The sequence below is a fragment of the Culex quinquefasciatus genome, chromosome 2 (assembly GCF_015732765.1).
Source record: "Culex quinquefasciatus strain JHB chromosome 2, VPISU_Cqui_1.0_pri_paternal, whole genome shotgun sequence".
NCBI classification, from domain to species: domain Eukaryota; kingdom Metazoa; phylum Arthropoda; class Insecta; order Diptera; family Culicidae; genus Culex; species Culex quinquefasciatus.
Genome location: NC_051862.1, coordinates 68,617,749 through 68,633,769, shown reverse-complemented (window position 1 = coordinate 68,633,769; position 16,021 = coordinate 68,617,749). Strand labels below are relative to the sequence as shown.

The following is a 16,021-nucleotide window of genomic DNA, read 5'->3' as shown; positions in this document are numbered from 1 at the left end:
TGACAGTAGTGACAGTTTATGAGAGCCCACTGCTGAAAAGATGGCGCCTAGAGCAGGCGTTACGAACTTTGGGTTTGTTTTTGAATTTTTGCGCAACGAACTGTCAAACTGCCGCGAGAAATCGATTTGTGTTTACGTTTCGGAATTTCGAGTTTTGTGAGTGGAAAATGAGCAAACCGAAGCCATACTTTGCCATCATATCGGGCCTCTGTGCGTCGTCGGCGAGTTTCTTCGGCAAGCTGAGCTCGCTGGGGCAGGAAATTGCGGAAAATGCTGGTTACAAGCAGGTGAGATTTTTCGTGTCAGGATTTTTGTTCGCGAACTCGCAAAGCTCCCAAATTTTCCAGCCCGGTGTGAAAAATATTTAATTGTTTTCAAAATATGCGGTATCGAAGATAACCCAGTTTTAGATAAATTTAAATCAAACCGGACAATTGTACACAATTATTCAAAGAGAACTAAGTTGTGTAATAAAATCTGGAGCAACATTTGAAAGGGGCGGTACGACATTGCTCTTACGGCCTTTCGTCCCATTTAAACGCGTGTTACGAAAGGCCGTAAGAGCAATGTCGTACCGCCCCTTTCAAATGTTGCTCCAGAAATGTTATCTACGTGCGCAAGTATAGCGTGTTCGTACACGATAAGAAATGAGATTAAATTTTGTATGGCCAGCAAAATCTAATGGTGTGCGTACGCGATACGTCATCCCAGTTAACTCAATCCGAATTCTGAAACGGAATCTAATTAGAATCGTATACACTCAACCCCCGGTGGTTGGTCACTTTTTCGTTTGACACTTTTTTAGTTTGAACCCCGTTGGTTGGTCAAAGTCAAACTAAAAAGTGACGAACTGTCACTTTTTACACGGTGCTCACGCACACTATCAAAACAAACGTTAAGTAGTGTGTGTGAACTCCATGTAAAAGGGGTGTCAAACTAAAACGTGACCCCGTTCGTTTGACAACAGTTCTGGAGCAACATTTGAAAAGGGCGCATAAGCATTTTGACAGCTAGAGCTATTTTGCAAATTCCGAAATAACAGGTAACTATTTAACAAAACTCGCTACGTTAGATGGTAGCTGGGAAGGCCAGCTATTGTTTAACACATCGAGTTTTGTGCAAAAGTTACCTGTTGGCTCGGAATTTGCAGAATAGTTCTAGATGTCAAAATGCTTATCCGCCCTTTTCTCGTGTTGCTCCAGAGTTGGTGTCAAACCATCGGGGTTTGAGTGTATTTTGTAGAATCAGCCTGTACGAGGTTTGATTCAACAAATTTTTTGTTGAATATAATCAACGCCAATTTTGCGTTGAAACAAACCTTGATTTTCTCAATTCCACAAAAATCTTTCGTTGTTTTGAAAAAGTTGCTTTGACGTTTAGCGTTGATTCAACAAAAATCTTGATTTTCAAATCAACAAAACGTTTTGTTGATTCAAATATTCCTTATTTTTCTGCGTGTGGGCCTAGAAAGCTTTATTTGGACGTAATTTTTTAACGAATCCTAAGGATTTTTTTTTGCTCGGAAATCTGGAGCAACATTTAAAAGGATCGGTACGACATTGCTCTTACGATCTTTCATAACACGCGTTTAAAGCTGTATATGCACTTCGGAAGGAACCGGTCAAGAAAAAAAAATGGTCAGCAGCGGTGGTGAGAGCAAGCCAGAGAGAGGGTGAAGAAATGCCCCAAGAAATCGTTCCCTCTCTTTACTGTTTTTACTTTTACTGTTCGTAAAGCTGTTTCTTGACCCCTTTCCTTCCGAACTCCGTACTAGCCTTAAATGGGAAAAAAAGCCGTAAGAGCAATGTTGTACCACCCCTTTCAAATTGCTCCAGAAATACTAATTTTCAATTTAATCAAATAGTTCAAAACCCGAATGAATTTGTTCTTCACTTTATTTAAAAGCATGCAACAAACGGCTAAATTACCTTTTCAGTGGCAGTTGTCGGGGTCGGTGGTGCAGCGTAGTTGCCCTGGGTTCGATCCCAGAAAGTCCCGGTGGCATTTTTCGAGATGAGATGTGTCTGATCGATTCTATGACAAATTCCGGAATTCCATTTCCCGGAATGGACGTTTTCCGGAATGGACGTTATCCGGAATGGAAATTTTCCGGAATGGACGTTATCCGGAATGAAATTTCCCGGAATGGACGTTTCCCGGAATGGACATTTCCCGGAAAAAGAGTTTTTTTTATATTACCTGATATGAGAACTCGCTCACTAGTGATTAAGAATTATTTAGTTTGTACCCCGTTGGTTTGACCTTATCACATTGAAGGAACTCGATATTTTGACAACAATATGAATATAAATACATGAATGATAAAAAGAAAGTGAAATGTTCGGACATGAACAATAGAAGCAAGCGTTGACTATTGAAACAATACTTTATCAACCACCACGAGATGTAACAATGTAGATCGATAGATATTAGACAAACACTAGATGTTTTTAACATTCTTTCAATTTGTTGTTATGTAAGAATTTTCCCTTCTTTTGTTAATCATTTGACTTATGTGACTAAATTCTACCAAATTTTACTATAAAGCAGAATGATTATTTTCAAAGAAGGGAAAACCTCAAGAAAATAAAAAGCTTTGCAGAAAATCAATGTTTAATGTGTCCTGTCAAGAAAATAAATAGCTTGAGCTTTCAGAAAATCAATGCATAATGTGTATTTTCTTGAGGTTTTCCCTTCTTTAAAAATACACGATTTTTAATCGATATGATGGAATTTCGTGTAAGAGATCTCCCTTCTTGTGTTAATCAGTTGCCTTTTGTGACCAAATTCTACCAAATTTTATTATAAAGCAGAATGTTTATTTTCAAAGAAGGGAAAACCTCTAGAAATTAACAGCTTTTCAGAAAATCAATGTATAATGTGTACTACCTTGAGGTTTTTCATTTTTTAAAAATACACTCAAGCTATTTATTTTCTTGAGGTTTTCCCTTCTTTAAAAATAATCAAAATTTGGTAGAATTCAGTCACAATAGTTAACTGATAAACACAAGATGGGAAATCTCTTACGCGAAATCCCATCACATTGACAAAAGATCGTGTATTTTTAAAGAAGGGAAAAACTTCAAAAAAATACACATTATACATTGATTTTTTGAAAAGCTTTTAATTTTCTAGAGGTTCCCTTCTTTGAAAATAAACATTCTGCTTTATAGTAAATAAAAAGAAAATAAATATTTCGCTCTACAGCATTGCCTTGGCGATCTCAATTGCGAGATTTCTACTCGAAACTAGGTGTCCGAAGGCTAGATCCTTGAGGCAATGGAGCACCCGATTCGAGTGGTAGAAATGACAGTTCTCCCATAAGGAATACATTGTAGAAAAAAGCAAAAACTGCTCGAATGGAAATGCTCCATTGCAAACCTCGTTTTACACCTCAGCTTCCATACACCGAACTGACGACTTTTGAATTGTGAGTTCAACTGCCTACCAGCGACTAAACCAAGACAGGACCCAGAGAGACGACTCTTACACCTGGACTGAGCTACCCAAGTAACCATCCAGCATTAATATAAATCATAAATTAGCTGTTCATCAGCATTCACCAGCTAGTTAGTCATAAAACAGCTAAGATCAGAACAAATTAGCTCTAAATCAATTGCTTTAGGCTTTGCTGAAATGCAGCTGAATTAATGCTGCTCCTAGCAACACTGCTGGATTTTTTTCCCATTAACTGGCAACACAGTAGAGGTGTGAAAGAGAGAGAATGAAGCAAACGAAAATAAACACATTTCTTACTCGCTCATCCCTTCAACTAGAACAACCATCATAAACCTGCGGAGAAAATTTACGCTGTCAGTTGGTGGCTGAGATTCACCGTGATTCCATGCTTTAGCAGGTGCTGTCGATTTTTTCAGTCCTTATCGAAATTTTTCGTAAGAGCTGAATAAACAAAATGAGGACTAATGTTGCGATTATTATGAAAGAGAATCGCTTCTTTTGAAAAATGTAGGTTGGCCTAAAGGTTGACATTTTTCGGGCCTCTTCGGTGCCTAAAGAATCTTCGTGGGTACTGGGGTACTGGTCATAAAGGAGGAACCTGCCCCAGTAGAGTCTGACGGAGCATATACCACAGAGTTATTTTAGGTATCATGCAAAGTACAAACATTGGTAGGTTTAAAAACAGCTGCTGTAAACCAGCTCCATATTGGGCGAATGGATAAAGGCGCTGAAAATTCAACACATCGGCGGCAAACTCAAGCATCAAGGCATCACATCTCCAACATCTACCTTTCACGCAAAAAAATCGGCTCTTCCCCACACGGACAGCTGAGTCGGTAACGTGGTAGTAAACAAACCAAAAATATATCAGAAGAGGGGGAGGGGAAATAGAGAGAGCCGAGAGAGCCACATTTTTGCTTCTCTCAATTTTTTGACGTTTTGTGAAGGGTTGGATCAACAACAGTAGAGGCACAGAGTAAGACAGAGTCACTACTGCCACTTGATTTTTGGTTCCACTTTGTGGTACATCGCAGGTACATCGCACGCCTGCTACCAGCAAACCTTATGGAGTCAAAAAATAAAATGACATTTCTTCGAACTGCTCGCTCTGTGTTACTCTGTGGTAGAGGCTAGCTGGAAATCAGAAATATAAAGTCCAAAACCGATCGCAAATCAGCTGTAAAAGCGCTTTTAGTGCAGATGTCTAAACTTTTTAGCAATAATCCGCAGCTGGTAAAGCGCTTGTAGTGCTGAACACTGACTTGTTTTAGTGCTGTTTGGTTACTTGGGTATCGATCTAACTTCTAGGTTAGACCCGTCCGACGGAAGGCGTGATCAGACAAATCTCGTCTCGAAAAATGCCACCACCGGGACCGTCTAGAATCGAACCCAGGCCGACTGGGTGAGAGGCAACTTCGATTGCCCCTACACCACGGTTCCCGGCGAGGTTCCCGGACTCTGCTTTATAGTACAGAAGCCTTTAATGAAAAACTAGGTAAAATTTAGTTGAATTAACAAGAGAAGGGAAAATTCTTATAAAAAAAATCAAATTATTCGCTCTACAGCATTGCCTTGGCGTTCTCGATTGCAAGATTCCTACTCGAAACTAGGTGTCCGAAGGCTTGATTGTTGAGGCAATTGCAAACCTCTTTTTACACCTTAGCTTCCATCCACCCCGGGATTCGAACTGACGATCTTTGGATTGTTAGTCCAACTGCCTACCAGCGACTCCACCGAGGCAGGACCCAGGGAGACGACTCCTACACCTGGACTGAGCTAACGACCTAACCTCTAGGTTAGACCGGGGCCAACATTTACTTCCCTGTCCGACGGAAGGCGTGATCAGACAAATCTCGTCTTAAAATTTGCCACCGGGACCTTCTGGGATCAAACCCAGGCCGACTGAGTGAGAGGCAACCACGCTTACCCCTACACCACGGTCCCGGCTTATTCTTATATAAAATCCCATTACTTTGATGAATGATCGCGTATTTTAAAAGAAGGGAAAACCTCAAAAAAGTACTCATTATACATTAAATTTCTGAAAAGCTTTTTATTTTCTTGAGGTTTGCCCTTCTTTGAATACCAACTAAAAACTGGTAGAATTTATTCACAAAAGTCAACTGACTAACAAAAGAAGGGAAAATTCTTACATAACAACACATTGAAAGAATGTTAAAAACATCTAGTGTTTGTCTAATATCTATCGATCTACATTGTTACATTTCGTGGTGGTTGATAAAGCATGTTTCAATAGTCACTAGCGTTTTTTTTTTTTTTTTCTGTTTGAGTATTAAGACACGGAATCCTGATTACAAGGACTATTGTATCGTGTTACCCATTTTTACTGTTTTTAAGCAATTCCAGATCTATAACATAGTTCCTATTGAGAGGAAAAGTGCTGTTCCATCCAGATGCTGTAAACTCCATTCCTTGTGCCTTGTGCGCTATGTATCGCTAGAACCGCGGTGACAATTTTTTCGTGTCATTTTTCAAGCTCTTCCCAGCAGCTATTATTTGCCGCGCGGGGTCTTGTAAAGACAATTGTCTTTTTGCGGCGCTTCTCTTGCGGTGTTCCCTTTGCTCTGATCTGGACAATGCGACTGGACTGCAGTGCAATACCGATCGGCTGGGCATTATTTACATGCGAAGACACGAGGAAAGTATTTTGGGAAGAGGCGCAAAGGAATATCCCAAGATTGATCACATGCTAGAAGAGCACGTGAAGCAACCGTTTTATACTCATACGGTTGCTGCTACCTCTGAACTTAAACCTAAGGCTGCCACCCTGAGAAGAACCCATGACTTTCCGCTTATGAGGCGAAACCCGTAACCATTCGGCCACAGGAGGTTGGCGACGCTAGCGTTAGTGTCCGAACATTTCACTTTCTTTTTATCATTCATGTATTTATATTCATATAAGGCTTTCTAGGCCCAGTGAAAAAAATATAATTTAATCCAAAAATGACGAACTTCTCGTCACAGTGTCCTGATGCAAACATTAATTGATCGAGCTCGAGCTGTCACTGCCCTATGAAGTATGTTTTCTGACATATCGGGCGGTCAGTCAAAAAAACCAGCTAGAAGTCGCCTGACAAAAAACTTTTGCTAGAAAGAGATAGGAAACCTGATGCAAACAAACGTCCAGCTGTAATGTAAACATACTTTGAATGTATTGGTAAATCTCTGACTAGAAAGCCTTATTGTTGTCAAAATATCGAGTTCCTTCAATGTGATTAGGTCAAACCAACGGGGTACAAACTAAATAATCCTCAACCTCAAGTAAGCGAGTAGGCAAGATTGCATTCATTCTTATATCAGGTAATATAAGAAAAAACAATTTGTCCATTCCGGAAAACTTCCATAAGGCTTTCTAGGCCCAGTGAAAAAAATATAATTTAATCCAAAAATGACGAACTTCTCGTCACAGTGTCCTGATGCAAACATTGATCGAGCTCGAGCTGTCACTGCCCTATGAAGTATGTTTTCTGACATATCGGGCGGTCAGTCAAAAAAACCAGCTAGAAGTCGCCTGACAAAAAACTTTTGCTAGAAAGAGATAGGAAACCTGATGCAAACAAACGTCCAGCTGTAATGTAAACATACTTTGAATGTATTGGTAAATCTCTGACTAGAAAGCCTTATTCCGGATAATGTCCATTCCGGAAAACGTCCATTCCGGGAAATGGAATTCCGGAATTTGTCATAGAATCGTGTCTGATCACACACTCCGTTGGATGGAGAAGTAAATGTTGTTGGCCCCGGTTAGGTTAGGTCGCTAGCTCAGTCCAGGCGTAGAAATCGACTCCCTGAGTCGCTTCACAATCTAAAGTTCGTCAGTTCGAATATCGGGTGCAAATGAGGTTTGGATTGTCTCACCGTTTCAAACCTTCGAACACCTAGTTTCGAGTAGGAATCTCGCATAAGAGCTCTAGAACGCCAAGGTAATGCTGTAGAGCGAACTTTTTTTTTGCCTGAAGTAGCGAACGTAGTTTTAATTGAATTAGCGAATAAGCTTTGTACTCAATATTGAGTAGAAAGTTGTATACCCTCTTTTATAAGCGTGTATCGGTAAACAAACATCAAGGCGTTATCAAACATGCACGGGGTGCGTTACGTTTCTGTTGTCACTGCGCATAAAATTAAAATTCGTGACGTTTTAGTTGTTTGTAAAGTGTTTGTGATTGCTTGCTGGAAAAATTGAGGGAAAAATATTTTGGAAATTTCTGGTGCGGAAAAAGGTTTCCCCCAAAACGGAGGACCGAAGTCTTGCAACCCTTTGATCATCACGCACGCACAACTGACCGCCGCTTCGAGCTAAAAAAAACATGGGTCCAACCAAGCTAACTCCGGAGGACCAGCAGTTCAACATTGCGTTTGTGTCCGCCGTCAAGAAACATCCGTGTCTGTTCGACAGCAACAGCACCGAGTACAAACAGGCCCAAGTGCAGGACAACGCCTGGCAGGAGGTTTCGGCCACGATGGCCGAGAGTGTAGATTTGTGCAAGAAGCGCTGGCGTAACCTGCGCTGTTGCATGACCCGGTACCTGAAGTCGGTGCGGGACAACGCGGACAGCGGTTCCAACGTGCGCCGGAAGCCGTACTACCTGTACAACCACATGCAGTTTGTGGTGCCGTACCTGAAGATGAAGGACGGCGAGGGTTCGATGTGTGAGGCGGAAGAAACGGCCTGGATCAAGGGCAGTGGCAGCGGCCGGGAGCTGATGAAGGCGGACGATGACGACGAGGAGGATGATGGGCAGGAGATTGAGACGATCGACGTGCAGGAGGAAGATCACCAGCAAATTAAGCAAAGCATCATTCAATCGATCAAGATTCTTCCCATGGCCGAGCAGCAGAATCAGGAAACGACAACCACAACGTACGAAATCATTGAGGCCACTCCGTCCAAGCAGCCACGCATCGAGACGGTCCACCAGATTGCCGTTTCCGCCCCGTCGACAACAAACTCCATGAAGAAAGACCCGCTCTCGCCGGTCAAGCACTACACGTACACCACGCTCAGCGCGACTCCGGCCAACACCACCACGCTGTACGCGGCCACGCCACTCTCGAGCGGAGGCGGCCAACCCCAGTCGCAGCCGGTTTCGGCCTCGTCGAGTGCGACACTCCGGCAGCACGCGTCACCCCTCCAACAGCAGCAGTTTACGTCGAACGCGGCGGCCGACGCGGACAACAACTTCTTCAAAAGTCTCATCCCCGATATTCAGTCGATGAATATGGACCAGAAGCGCAAGCTCAAGATCGGCATTTTGCGGCTGATTGACGAGATTCTGAGCACGACATAGAGAGGGGAGACGATGCCGCTGGATCGTATTACGAATATACAAAAAACGTTTTTTTTTTGTTTGCTAATTTTTTGGCAGTGCATTGAGCGAAATGCACAATTTCAATTTTAACACCTGAAACTAAATTGTACTTTTGTTCAGCTTACTTTCGTTAGGGTCACAAAAAGTAGAGTAGAGTAAGGTTCTTTTCATTTTCTTTTTTTTTTTTTCCTGCATAGATGTATCGACTAAAGTTTTCTCATTTTAACAAATCGATGGTAAATAAATCTTTGTCTACAAAGTTATAACTAGTTTACTCATTTTGAAAGAATTACGCATCACGATAACTTGAAATTTATAGCATAAATAAATTTGAAAAACGTTGAATCCCCACCCCTCTCTTCCAGTTCGAGCTGCTCGCCCAGATCGCGTGCATCGTCATCATGGTGCTGCTGAACGCGTGCGTGTGGCGCTTCTTCGTCAAAGCGCTCCACGCGGACGGCGGAACGTTGGTCGCGGCGCTCGTCAGTGCGGCCACCAACTACACCGCCTCGGCCCTGCTCGGGTGGTTCATCTTCGACGAGCGGACCTCGTTCCTGTGGTGGATCGGAACGGCACTGGTGCTGGCCGGGCTGCTGCTGATTGTGAACGACGACGAGCAGACGAAGAAAAAGCAGTCTTAATTTGTGATTTTTGTTTTAAGTTTTTTTTTTAATTGTGTATAACAAGACGTTTACAAAAATATATATTATTAAAAAAGTCGCATCTTTTCGTTTTGTAAAATTAGTACAAATTTGTGTTAGTTCGATGAGTTGTTCCGCGCGGAAGGAATGGATTAGTTGCGTTAGTTTAATTATTATCGTCACACTTTATAAGGTAGTCCTCAGCGCCGTCTTGGTCCGGCTGATGGTGGCCGCGATCGGGTTGATGATCACGTACAGCGTAACGGCAATCAGTCCAATGAGCAGTGCCAGCCGCACCTGTTCGCCGTTGTCCTCCTCGAACCAGCGCGAGTAGATGCCCAAACCGATGGTGACCGATCCGAGAATGTACGTCACAGTTCCGGCCACTCCGTGCATGATTTTGGAGTAGATGGGTCGCACCACCGAGCGCAACTGGTAGCCGTACTTGGTGAAAACTCCGCCGCCAATCGAAACCAGCGTGAGGATGACGGTGATCAGCCCGAACAGGCCGTGCGTGGTCTGGAAGTGGGCCTTTCCCATGCGGATTTTGTTCAGCACGATACAGACGAAGGCCACCGTGATGAGCACACCGGCCACCGCCTGCAGCAGCCAGTGGACGAGGACGCGGGTTTTGTGGTGCCGCTGGTAGGTGAGCAGATTGGCGCCGGACAGCGTGAGAACCGCTTGGGACATCAGGACCAGGTACTGTGGAATGGGGATGATGTTTATTTTACAATCGCTTTTATTGGATATTTTTGACAACATTTTTTGAAGTGATTTTTAACTGCTTTTGGCTCTGCAGTCTTAAACGAAATGAAAGTTGCTTACAACTAAAGTATAAAATTAAAAAATAAAGTAATTGTTTCGCGACCTGAGCACTGGCCCACCACACACCCCCACACCAAAAAGCTCAACACTTAACTAAAAGGGGAGCTTTCTGATGTGGACTCCTTACTTAAAAGAGTCCTAACAAATTTTGAAGGCCGATTTTTCACTTTAATTTTCACATATCAATACGAAAATTTTAAATTTTGGTTTCAAGCTAACTTGGTTGATTTTCTTTTTTGCAAAATCCAAAAGGAATCGTTTACAGTCTGATAACGGGTTTCACACCGTACAGAAAATTAAACAAACTAAATTTTGATTGAAATTTTCGTTTATAGTCTGATATGGGTTTCACACCATACAGAAGGAATTCAAAATTGGTTGTTTTTTGAAGCAAAAAAGAAAATCTACCAATTTGCTTGAACTTTTTCCAAAAAAAATTCAAAGATCGTATTAATATGCAGAAATTAAGGTGAAAAATCGATCAAATGTCCAAACAAACTGTACTCAGGTCGCTTCTACACACTAAAAGTTCACTACAAAATTTTGAATTTGGTCCAAAATCAAACTACTTGAAAAATAGTAAGAAAAAGAAAGGAAAATTTAACTAAAAGAAACTAAAAACAAACAAAAAAGCAACTAAAATACAAACGAAAATAAAAGAAAAATATCTAGAAATCATTGAAAATTTTGAATATCGCAGTCTCAAGGTCCAGGGTAAACTGTTCCTGGGACTGCGACAATCGTAACACCAAAAATATTTACAATCTACATTAACTTTGAAATTTGGTTCTGCTGGCAATTCCGTATTGGGAACTGCCGCAGTTGGTTCCAAATCAATAATAACACTTTGAATTTGGTTATCCGATGGTGAACCCGACGGAGTCGGATCCACCACAGATTCGTCCGAAAAATTTGAATTAAAATAATTACACATTGAATTTGGAACTGCCAGTGGATCCGTTGCCAGACCCACTGCAGATTGTTCTAAAAAGTTGCTCAAGTCATCCGACGATGATTCCGGAACCGGGATCGCATCGTAGGCTAATTCCGCCAGCGATCGCGGTCCCGGAAACACCACAGATGGTTCAAAAATACGAATTCTGATACCTGCCAGTGGTTCCGGGACCGAAATCGCCGCGAAAGCTAGTTCCGCAAGCGATCTCGGGCCCGGAAGCACCGAATTCCGGCGAATTTCGTTTATCATTCCGAACCATTCTTGAACGGTGGCCTCAGTGGCCACATCGAGGTAATTATTATTTCTATTTGTCATTTCTACATCCGGATCATGGTCCGGAGTGAAATTCGAGTCCATTTGGGCCTGAAAAAAAGACCGAAAAATTATTCGGAAAAAATTGAGCAGCATACCTCCGTTCATGATGATCAGTTGGACTCAATTGCCGGTTGCTGGGTAGCCACCCCTATTTATAACTTTTCGGTTGTTTATTGCTACGGTTGCTACGTAATCGGGTTGCTACGGTTGCTATGCGCATGCGCACGACTGGTTTGTTTGGCGTTCGGCTCGGCTCGCGCAAGCGAAGTTTGGTCGGAGGGCGGAGCTTCGGTCGCGGTAGGCGTTGCGAAGCGCGAGTCGTATAGTTGTCAGGTTGTGAAAATTAGTTTCTGATTGAAAAGTTTGTTTTTGTTCAAAAAAGTATTGATTTGACTTTTTTTGAATATTAAACGTATGGCAATTCAAAAAAATCTATTTTTTTCGAGTTTTTTTTACAGCAAATGATCTTCTTCTTTTCAATCCAATTCCAGGTCTGACCAAACGCTGAACGCCGGATAATTTACATTACAACAAAACTTCGCTGAGTTTAGAAGCAAACCATCAAGAAACAACTCGTCGTGATTTTAAGTGACTTAAAAAATTAAACATAACTTTAAGTGGCCAAATAAATCGCTAAAATGCTAGAACCACCCTCGCTTCCCCCCCCCCCCCTCGCGGCCAAAGGTGCCACTTCAAACTTACCCCCACAGCCATAAACGTCGGATGCCACGAGAAGAGCACGGTCGCCTTGTTGAAACAGTGATAAGTGATGAATCCGGCAATGGCAAACATCAGGAAGTTGGCCAGCAAGTTCACCAGCACCAACCTTTTGCTCAACATCCTCACCGACTGGGGCTGATGCCGTTTCTGCTGCTGTTGACGTTGCTGTTCGTCCTCCCGAGTTTCTTCCTCCTCCTCAGTCTGGGACCGTTTCGTCGCAAATCTCGTTTCGTCAGTTTCCACTTGTTCCATGGCAGCAGCAGCAGCGGCAGTGATAACGCTACAGTCCTCGCCGTGGTGATAAGAATTATTTTCGGTTCCTCGTTGACTCGATGCTGCGCGATCGCCACTTTCCAAATCAGCTGTTGACGAAATCACCAAAAAACACGCAAAAGATCCGTCAAAAGCTTTGTTTTGATGGGGCAGGGGTGGATAAAACTGAACCGGTTCGATTTCGAGGATAACAAAAGGATTTAAAAATCATCCCAACCCAAACAGTGAGTAGAAAAGAGCTTATTCACCGAATGTGGCGCCGTTTTCCAGAATCCCGTACGGTACCGACGAGGGTTCACTTTCGGTTTCGTTTCCCATCTTCAGCACACGTTGAAATTGGAGTACGTTCACCTCCGGCTGCTGTTGATGCTTGCGAGTAAATCCCAAACTGAAGTGTTGACTGAAATGAGGTAAGTTTTGATCAAGTACTGCGCGGTCTATCGCCATGGCTCTGTTTACCGGCGCGGTGTTGGTTGATTTCGAGTAAATGTGTGTTGGAAGTTTCTGAGAATATGAAGAGGCCCGCGGCTTATCGAAACGTGTGTGAAGAGCATCTTTGGGAGCAACTGTAACTACAATTTAATCAGTTATATTTAAGTTTATTACACTGAACTACAAAAAATTACTAAAACTACTGCGCAGGATCAATACTAGGGGAAGCATGAAGTTTAGGGTACCCAAAACCACGTGCCAGGGATGGAAAAATCGCAAAAAAAAATCTATTTTGCTTGCGAACTTTATTCACCCGCGAAAGAGAGAGTAGACGAAACACCTTGCGAAACACGCAAAAGAAAATCCTTCCTAAACTTTTCGAAAAAAATCAATAGGGGAGTGTTCTTTTATTACGTAACGCAAAATTTGGGATTTTTGACGCCCCTCCTCTCCCCTCGTAACAAATCGTAACAGATGAGTGACAGACGACAGGTATTTTTTAGACGTATGACATTACACTTGCAAGTGTAGTAGAGAAATCAATGATGAGGATGATTTCAAATTACAGCGAATTTGCAAGCAAAACGAAGGCAAACCAAGAGGCAAACACAAAAAAAAAAACAAACCATCCACCGTAACGACCCACAGGACTTTTGTGGTCTCTATTGTAAGTTTCTGCTCGAACCTAGAAGTTCGAAAGCTTGAATGGGGAGAGCACCCAAGCCTCTTTTTACTCCAAGGAATCTTCTACCCCAGGATTGACTGACGATCTTTGAATTGGGACCTAAAATGAAGGGTAGATTGCTGATATTATTGTTTACAGCGATAAAGCTTATTTTTCTGAGTACAATGACCCTTTGTACAACCACAAAGAGTTTAAAATGGATTTTTAAATCAATTTTGAAAAATTAACCTCCCGGTCTTTCTTGACAGAAAAGCTCCTACTTGACAGCTCGTTCTAAGGGGACCATAGTTGAACCATCGAAAAAATGTTGTCTTGTCAATTTTTTTGCATTAAAATGAAAAAAAAAAGACAGAAATGGTTTTAATCGTGTTTTTTTACCGTTGTACATCAAAATTGACTAGGGCTTTAGTACCCAATTGCGAGTCCAACCGCAGCCAGCTATTCCACCGGAGCAGGCTTGGTTTGGTGTTTTGTTTGACCGACGTTTCACTTCCCCATCCGATTGAAGGCAGATCGAACATTGTAACCATTCGGCCACGCCTGCTGCCGGTTTGGTGTCGGTCGCGAAAAGAGGGGAAGTCGTGGACTGATCAGCTGTGTTCAGACCATCAATTACGTCTCAGACGTCGGACCGGACCAATACATTAAAAGTATCAACTTTTGTGTAAAAAGCAAACCTTTTGTATTAAGGGTAGTTTAAATTTGGTACTCAGCAGGGGCGCCGACTCTGGGGGGCACGGTACTTTTGCCCCCTAAAATTTGGCTGGGGTGCCCCCCCAGAAATTTTGGAAGAAAAATATTCTTATATCAAATATATAAAAAAGGAAATAATTGAAAATAATATCTAAAACTTAAATGGAACATTGTTTGTACACACGGATAGAATTCTTGTAAGTTTTGAAAGAAATCGTTTACAATTTTCTGGATTTAGATGCTTTTTTCAAAATCGACAACGTTTTATCTATACCAATGTGCTCTCTAGGAAAATCAGTAAGCTTAGAACAAGAGCACAGAGGCATCGGTGAATGATTTGAGAGATGTCGTCAACATAGATTTTACGGATTTGCTCATAAGATTTCTATCTGTGCATGTGGTTCCAAAAACAAAACCAATGTACTTTTCCCATAGCACTTCATCTACAATCAAACTTACGCAAACTCTTGCGAAAACAATCATCAAGTTTTCAAACGCAACATTCTAAAATTCTAAAATTCTAAGGTTCTATAATTGGGTACTAAAGCCCTATGTAAATTTTTATGTACAACGGTAAAAAACGCGATTAAAAACCATTTCTGATCATTTTTTTTCATTTTAACCCTCTACAACCTAACCCCGCCTTTAGACGGGCTTCGATCTAAAAAATCGCCAAAAATCAATTTTCCAACCGATTTTTGATATTTAAAAAGCATTGGAAAGAAGAACTCTTAAAATTTTAGACAATTTCAGGGTTGGAAGTTTAACTTGTTTTATGTGACTTTGCCAATGTTTTAAAAAATGTCATTTTTTTAGGGGTCAACTTTGGCTGTGTTTTTTACTAACATTTCCTATATTTTCAGTATAAAGAAGTATGCAGTAATTTTTGTAGTGTCCCAGACTATGCCTCTACGCATTTTTTTGCAATTTAAATGATGATGGTGCGATTCTATGGCAGAAAATGTGAAAAACAAGCAAAAAATTGAAAAAATGACTGTAAAAACATGAAAAAATTAGATAGGCGAAATGTAATTATAGTAGATGGTAGAGTAGGCCAAATACTACCAAAAACAAACATAAACTAAACAAGATAAATGCAAATTAAAATACTAAAAATGAAACAAGAAAAACATAAAACAAGAGAAGTAAAGTTTTTCGTAGAACAAAAGTTGCTCAAAATGACCTCCTGAACACGGGAAAAATAAATATTTTCGAAAAAAAAATTTGGGCAGTAGAGGGTTAATGCAAAATTTTTTTTTGACAAGACAACATTTTTTTGATGGATCAACTATGGTCCCCTTGGAACAAGCTGTCAAGTAGGATCTTTTCTGTCAAGAAGGACCGCGAGGATAATTTTTCAAAATTGATTTAAAAATCCATTTTAAACTCTTTGTGGTCGTACAAAGGGTCATTGTACTCAGAAAAATGAGCTTTATCGCTGTAAACAATAATATCAGCAATCTAAGCTTCATTTTAGGACCCAATTCTAAAATTCTTAAATTCTTAAATTCTTAAATTCTTAAATTCTTAAATTCTTAAATTCTTAAATTCTTAAATTCTTAAATTCTTAAATTCTTAAATTCTTAAATTCTTAAATTCTTAAATTCTTAAATTCTTAAATTCTTAAATTCTTAAATTCTTAAATTCTTAAATTCTTAAATTCTTAAATTCTTAAATTCTTAAATTCTTA

General features: G+C 41.1%; 3 protein-coding genes across 3 annotated transcripts; 2 read left to right on the top strand and 1 right to left on the bottom strand.

The window, feature by feature from the left end:
* Nucleotides 1–80: 80 nt before the first annotated feature.
* On the top strand, nt 81–9,451 carry LOC119767662 (transmembrane protein 42). The gene is made up of 2 exons (XM_038256728.1): nt 81–287; nt 9,155–9,451. The coding sequence occupies exons 1-2, from the start codon at nt 168–170 to the stop codon at nt 9,428–9,430; spliced, it is 396 nt and encodes a 131-aa protein (XP_038112656.1). The 5' UTR covers nt 81–167; the 3' UTR covers nt 9,431–9,451.
* LOC6032405 lies at nt 7,593–9,052 on the top strand. The gene has a single exon (XM_038256727.1). It carries the CDS (start codon nt 7,788–7,790, stop codon nt 8,766–8,768), a length of 981 nt encoding a protein of 326 aa, XP_038112655.1. The 5' UTR covers nt 7,593–7,787; the 3' UTR covers nt 8,769–9,052.
* A 140-nt stretch (nt 9,452–9,591) lies between the features above and the next one.
* Nucleotides 9,592–12,847, bottom strand: LOC6032406 (cytochrome b561 domain-containing protein 2). The gene is made up of 3 exons (XM_001842958.2): nt 12,770–12,847; nt 12,231–12,610; nt 9,592–10,135 (listed from the first exon to the last, which is right to left on the bottom strand). The coding sequence occupies exons 1-3, from the start codon at nt 12,837–12,839 to the stop codon at nt 9,617–9,619; spliced, it is 969 nt and encodes a 322-aa protein (XP_001843010.2). The 5' UTR covers nt 12,840–12,847; the 3' UTR covers nt 9,592–9,616.
* Between the last annotated feature and the right edge of the window lie 3,174 nt (nt 12,848–16,021).

Bases quoted from the DNA above. Each gene is read 5' to 3' on its own strand.
- LOC119767662 (XM_038256728.1), top strand. From the start codon at position 168: ATGAGCAAACCGAAGCCATACTTTGCCATCATATCGGGCCTCTGTGCG. The intron at 288-9,154 runs GTGAGATTTTTC...CCTCTCTTCCAG, and splicing joins AAAATGCTGGTTACAAGCAG to TTCGAGCTGCTCGCCCAGAT.
- LOC6032405 (XM_038256727.1), top strand. From the start codon at position 7,788: ATGGGTCCAACCAAGCTAACTCCGGAGGACCAGCAGTTCAACATTGCG.
- LOC6032406 (XM_001842958.2), bottom strand. From the start codon at position 12,839: ATGGGAAACGAAACCGAAAGTGAACCCTCGTCGGTACCGTACGGGATT. The intron at 12,611-12,769 runs GTGAATAAGCTC...TTTCGTCAACAG, and splicing joins GGAAAACGGCGCCACATTCG to CTGATTTGGAAAGTGGCGAT. The intron at 10,136-12,230 runs GTAAGTTTGAAG...CCCATTCCACAG, and splicing joins CGACGTTTATGGCTGTGGGG to TACCTGGTCCTGATGTCCCA.